This window comes from Leptonychotes weddellii, unplaced genomic scaffold (assembly GCF_054177405.1).
Source record: "Leptonychotes weddellii isolate Sample4059 unplaced genomic scaffold, ASM5417740v2 HiC_scaffold_4838, whole genome shotgun sequence".
In the NCBI taxonomy this organism is placed as follows: Eukaryota; Metazoa; Chordata; class Mammalia; order Carnivora; family Phocidae; genus Leptonychotes; species Leptonychotes weddellii.
The window spans coordinates 2,944-8,751 of NW_028015593.1; the positions used below are offsets into that span (position 1 = coordinate 2,944).

Below are 5,808 nucleotides of genomic sequence, written 5' to 3' on the forward strand. Positions count from 1 at the left end.
GAGTTCCTTCTTTCCAGAATCACCCGAAAGTCTCCCACTCCATCTGGGGAAGATGATCAGACACTGTGGCTGGCTCTGTGTGCATGATTTGGGTCATTTAGTAAGGGCCTTTTGATCCACCACTATAACCCCAAACAACAAATATAGCTTTGAAAATTTTGGTGTGAAAACAGGCACACGGAGAAAAAGGTTTCAACTTGGCAAAACTAAAGCGGCCCCCAAATTATGGGGCAATATTTCTGTCTCTTTAAAGGCAAACTCTTCCTTCACTAGCTCCACCCAATCAGAACTTCCTGGCTCAGGGGTTTCAAAGGGTACAAACACTTTTTCCTTACAGTTAAAGCAAAAGCACGAGCTCAAACAGCTTCTTTGGAAAAAACCCTGAGAACTCATCATCTCTTCCAAAGGTGAGCCTGGCCTCAGAGCGATGTGGAGCCGTGAGATGCAGTGGGACACAGGGGTATGCATGGGGTGGACTCTGGTCTGTGCCAAGCAGCCCAGCAAGGAGGATGCTGCCAGAGGGGTAGTGGTGGAGGGTAGGGTGGGAATAAAGAGACTGATTTGCCCAATGTCGCCGTGTCTCGTATTTACAGGACAAACTTGTTGAATAACACACCTTGCATCAGTTGCTGTTCTGACAGACATTGAGCGCTGCCTGACAAGCCATCCATTTCCCTTAATGGGAAATTAGTGTCCTCAAGGTCGGTCTTTAGAGCCGGAAGGCAATTTAAAGACCACTGAGTCCGAATCCCTCTTTTTCCTGAAAAAGGATCTGAACCCCAGGCTGTGTGAATGTGGTTTCATTAATCTCCCAGGGGTACCTTAGTCACTAATGGCAAACTGAGGACCTTCGTCACTCAGCAAACTGAGTAAGGACTCAGCAACATTTAAGGAGCGCAGCTGTGTGATGGACAGTGTAGCAGATGAGGTGAGGAGGAGTGCCATGGGGGTGGAGAGGTAGCTATTCTACAGACACAGTGTGTCTGAAACCCTTTTGTTACCTTCCCTAATTCCAGGCTTACTACCACTTCACTGTTTCTGGAAAGAGTCAGTGCTGTCTCCCTTGGTCTCCCCTGATCTATTTCTGATTCAATGTAAGTGGAAATGTAGGGAATCAAGGACCAGGAAGGAACCAGGAAGAGACCATAGTGTGCAGAGGTTATTATGCATGAACATGGTGGTCAGACAGTCTTTGAATTGGATCCCCCCTCTGCCCAATGCCTATTAGCACTGTGACCTTGGGCAAGTCTCTCAGCATTTCGGAGCCGCATCAATTTCCTCATGTAAACAATTAGAATAGGGGTGCCTGTCTGGCTCAGTCAGAAGAGCCTTGTGTGACTTTTGATCTCAGGGATCGTGAGTTCGTGCCCCACGTTGGGTGTAGAGGTTACTTAAATAAAAAATAAATAAACTTTAAAAATTAGAATAAGGAAATTGGCTTCCTTGCAGGTAATTTTGGGGAGTAAAGAAGAGAATGTACAAAACCTATTTACCAGGGTGCTTGGTATAGAGTATACATTCAGTAGTTGCTAAAGTACGAAGAAGTTAAATTTTTTATTGTGGGAAAATTTTTTTTTACTTCTTTTTTTTTGAAGATTTTATTTATGTATTTGATAGAGCACAAGCAGGTGGAGGGGCAAGCAGAAGGAGAGGGAGAGGGAAGGGGGAGGGAGAAGCAGGTTCCCCGCTGAGCAGGGAGCCCGATGTGGGACTCAAGCCCAGGCCCTGGGATCATGACCTGAGCCGAAGGCAGACGCTTAACTACTGAACCACCCCGGCGCTCCCCAAATGAATTTTATAATCAACTCTTCTAGCTGCAGTGGAAAATAAGTGGTGACAAAAAATTTTAAATTTATATGTATATAAAATCACATTAAAGAAGTATCTAATAACTCAAATGTTATGAAATGCTTTAAACATGAATTAGTATTGCATTTGGTGAAATGTCTTTTCTGCATCTAGGTATTTTTATTCTTAATCTATTCATGAGAATGTGTTGTAACAACCCATTTTCTCATATTGAAGCACCCTAGGATTTCTGAAATAAATCACATTTAATCATGGTGTGTTACTTTTTAGTGTCTAATAATTTATTTAGGATTTTGTATTAGTATTCACAAATGAGACAGGTCTGTAGCTTTATTTATTGGTGGGATCTTTGTTAGTCTTCGGGATCAGTATCATACCTATGTCATAGAAAGAATCAAAAGTTTTCCTTCTTTTTAAATCATCAGGAATAGCTTAAGATGCACAGAGTTTCTTAGATCTTTAAGGGTAGAAGTGAGTTCCCCATGAAACCACCTGGACCTGGTACTCTTTGGTGTGGAAACTCTTTAACTATTTTATTATTTCTTCCATGGTGATTGAACTGTTTCATCTTTCTGTCTTTATGGGATCAACATGGATAGTAGACCACTACACATTTTCAAGGAGGAACAGAAAGGAGAAAAGAGGGGGTAATGTTTTCCACTTTCTTCCATTGACCCATTTTCTTCTCCTTCCCTTCCTTAAGGTCTGCGGATACCTAAGCCCTGGAGCCTCCTGATACTGACATGGCTCACTTGCAGGGCAGGAGTCTGAGGATTGTTCTGGTAGGGAAAACAGGAAATGGGAAGAGCGCAACAGCAAACACCATCCTTGGGAGAAAAGAATTTGAATCTAGAATTGCTGCTCACGCTGTTACCAAAAATTGTCAAAGAGCATCCCGGGAGTGGAAGGGGAAGAATCTTCTTGTTGTTGACACCCCGGGGCTCTTTGACACCAAGGAGACCCTGGAAACCACCTGCAAGGAAATCAGCCGTTGTGTCCTCTACTCCTGCCCCGGGCCCCACGCCATCCTCCTGGTTCTGCAGCTGGGCCGCTATACAGATGAAGAGCAGAAGACCGTGGCATTGATCAAGGCTCTCTTTGGGAAGCCAGCCTTGAAGCACATGATCATTTTGTTCACTCGCAAAGATAACTTGGAGGGTCAGAGCCTAAGTGACTATATAGCAGACGCAGATGTGACCCTCAGGAGCATCATCCAGGAATGTGGGAACCGCTGCTGTGCCTTCAACAACAGAGCCACGGAAGCCGAGAAGGAAGCTCAAGTGCAGGAGCTGTTGGGGCTGATAGATGAGATGGTGTGGAGCAAAGTCGGGGCTTACTTTTCTGATGACATTTACAAGGATACAGAGGAAAAGCTGAATCAAAAGGCAGAAGTCCTGAAGAAAATCTACACTGATCAATTAAATAATGAAATTAAACTAGTAGAAAGAGAATATGCTCATAAATCACAGCAAGAACGAGAGGCAAAAATAAAAGCGCTGAAGATGAAGTATGATGAAAAAATAAAAAATCTAAGGGAAGAAGCTGAGAAGGGTATATTTGCAGAGGTTTTAAATGGGATTATGAGGGTGCTTTCAAAAATATGGCATATATTTTGGTAGTCATGTCAATTTCACTTTTGCTCCTGAATTTACTGTGATTTGTAATAGTGGTAGACTGTATTTTCCAAAGATGGCTTTGACAATATATTCTATCCTACTTATTCTTCTTACACTCTGACTTCATTACTTCTCCCACTAAGTTGCGGGGTCTATGTCGCCTACCTTGGAATTGGATGGACTTTGTGACTGTTTTGATAAATAGCAGATGGTTGAAGCAACCCCTTGGGACTCTAAGGCTAGACACGGAAAATGCCCCCTGCCCCGCTGGGGTGCTTGCCCTTGGAAATGGGCCATCATGGTGTGAGAAAGGCCATGTTGCCCTTTGAGAGGCTCCCAGCTTGACGTCGCTGGCCAGCTCCCCTTTTATCTTCTTCTATCTTTTATCTTCCAGCTGGACCAACTTGCTAGCCATACAAGCAAGGTGACACGGAAGCAGGTTCTCCACCTGCCCCACCACCTCGGACAGAGTTGCCAAGAGCAAAGATGAGCAATCCCCACTGAGTCCTGCCCAAGTTGCAGATTGATGAGAAAAAAATAAATGATGGTTGCTGTTTTAAGCCACCGAACTTCAGAATGGTTTGTTCTGCAGTGACAGCTAACCAGAATGAAACCTCTTCCCAGCTTGGTCCCCACCACCTCCCATTCCCCCCCGTCCCTCTTCACAGTGCCGACAAACTTAAGAAGTTACAAAATTGGCATTCTCAGGCAATGAGATATAGACTTGAAGGACTCAGTTTAGGAAAATTCAAATCGAAATCCCGCATGCATTACGTGTGCACACCACTCGGGGCATGTGCTGCTGCAGGGCTGGTCTATGAGTAATTTGTTAGTGAAGCATCGGGTTTCTCTGGAAAGCTGCTTCTGTCGTTCACGGAGATCTAGAAGTTGGTAGATTCTCTTAATGCTTTTCTCTCTTTTCTTTTTTAGGTCCCATCCTAACTGAAAATGTGTCTGACTGTAACTAAAAATCTCTTCTGTGCCAAATATTTTTCACTGGCCTCTGCAGACCCACACTTCCGCCTTCTTCACCCTAGCTCTCTGCCCCAGGAGGCTGATCTCAATGGACTACATTGGTGGGATCTCCTGCTCTCTGACTTCTGCTTGGCCTGGCCAATGGGAAGTCCAAGTAGGAGACCCCAGGGGAGTAGAAAAGCAAGGCTGGGTCTTCGTTCTCCTGCCTCTCTCCCTGCAGGGCCATCTCTGACCAGCCACAACCCTAAGCCAATGGCGAGAGCTCCTTCCAAGACAGCCTCTCTACCCAACTCACCTTCTGGGTTCCAGTCTTTGTTCACCCCCTTAGGGTTGGGATATCATCTTCTCACCATTACTAGCACTCCCCCTTGTCGTTTCCAAAGCCCTGTATCCACAGTTTGTAGGAAGTCCCTTCTCTAGAACTCCCCCCGGGACCTGATGAGAGTAGGCCATCTTTTTGCTGCTAGAATTCTGATTGATAAATCTTAGGATTCTCACTTTTCTTTCAGAGCATTCCCCGATCTTTATGGCTGTTGTTGGTTTGAAATTCCCTCTAGTCTTTTCTGCCACCAGAAAAATCGCTTCCTTCCCCTTCTGAGCTGTGACATGGGCAGTGAGTATTTGAAAGGTTGTGTCTTGCTAAAAGAATTGAGAAACTTCGAAGTTGGAGGGGTGACTTTCTATCATTTACAGTGATTGCAGACATCCCAAATTCAAATCATCAGAATTTTTTTTAAAAGATTTTATTTATTTGAGAAAGTGAGAGCCAGAGAGCAGAAGTGGGGTGAGAGAGCACGAGCAAGGTGAAGGGCAGAGGGAGACGTAGACTCTCCACTGAGCAGGGAGCCCCATGTGGGGCTCGATCCTGGGACTCCAGGATCATGACCTGAGCTGAAGGCAGATGCTTAACGACTGAGCCACCCAGTCGCCCCCAAATCATTGGAATTTTTACAGTCGTCTTGGTTTTGACTATGAACACGACTAAGAGTATCTACTGTATCAATGAATTTTAGGGAGACGGATTAGAGATTAAGTCTGGAAAAAATAAGATCCTAAATCTCTGCTCATCACAAGTATGAAGAATGGAGTAAAAATGACACGGAAGAAAAAAAACTCTCATAAGCAAACATATTCATAACATATGTCAAATAACACCGCTGGACCAAACTGCTCTTTGCCTTCATGCAATTCTTATATTCAAAAATACTTCCTTGTGAGCGACTCATCTGTGCAGTAATATTCATGCCGTGTCCTGATGTTTTTCATTTAAAAACCATTTAAAAGGCATTTTCCCTCAGAGATGTGCAGAAGCATTATGAATTCAATTAACCTGTGTTAAGGCCTATTGAACATGCAACTTCTGTGAGCTGATTTCTTTTCTCTCAGCCTTATATTCTATTTTGGAAGG

At 44.2% G+C, this 5,808-nt stretch overlaps 1 protein-coding gene across 2 annotated transcripts; it reads left to right on the forward strand.

Moving 5' to 3' along the window:
• Nucleotides 1–284: 284 nt before the first annotated feature.
• Nucleotides 285–4,002, forward strand: GIMAP7 (GTPase, IMAP family member 7). Of its 2 annotated transcripts, none has more exons than XM_006752077.3 (2): nt 285–407; nt 2,513–4,002. In XM_006752077.3, the coding sequence occupies exon 2, from the start codon at nt 2,553–2,555 to the stop codon at nt 3,426–3,428; it is 876 nt and encodes a 291-aa protein (XP_006752140.2). In that variant the 5' UTR covers nt 285–407; nt 2,513–2,552; the 3' UTR covers nt 3,429–4,002. The 2 variants fall into 2 exon arrangements, with proteins under 2 accessions (XP_006752140.2, XP_081667108.1); XM_081810982.1 differs by having other exon boundaries at nt 324–460.
• Nucleotides 4,003–5,808: the final 1,806 nt, after the last annotated feature.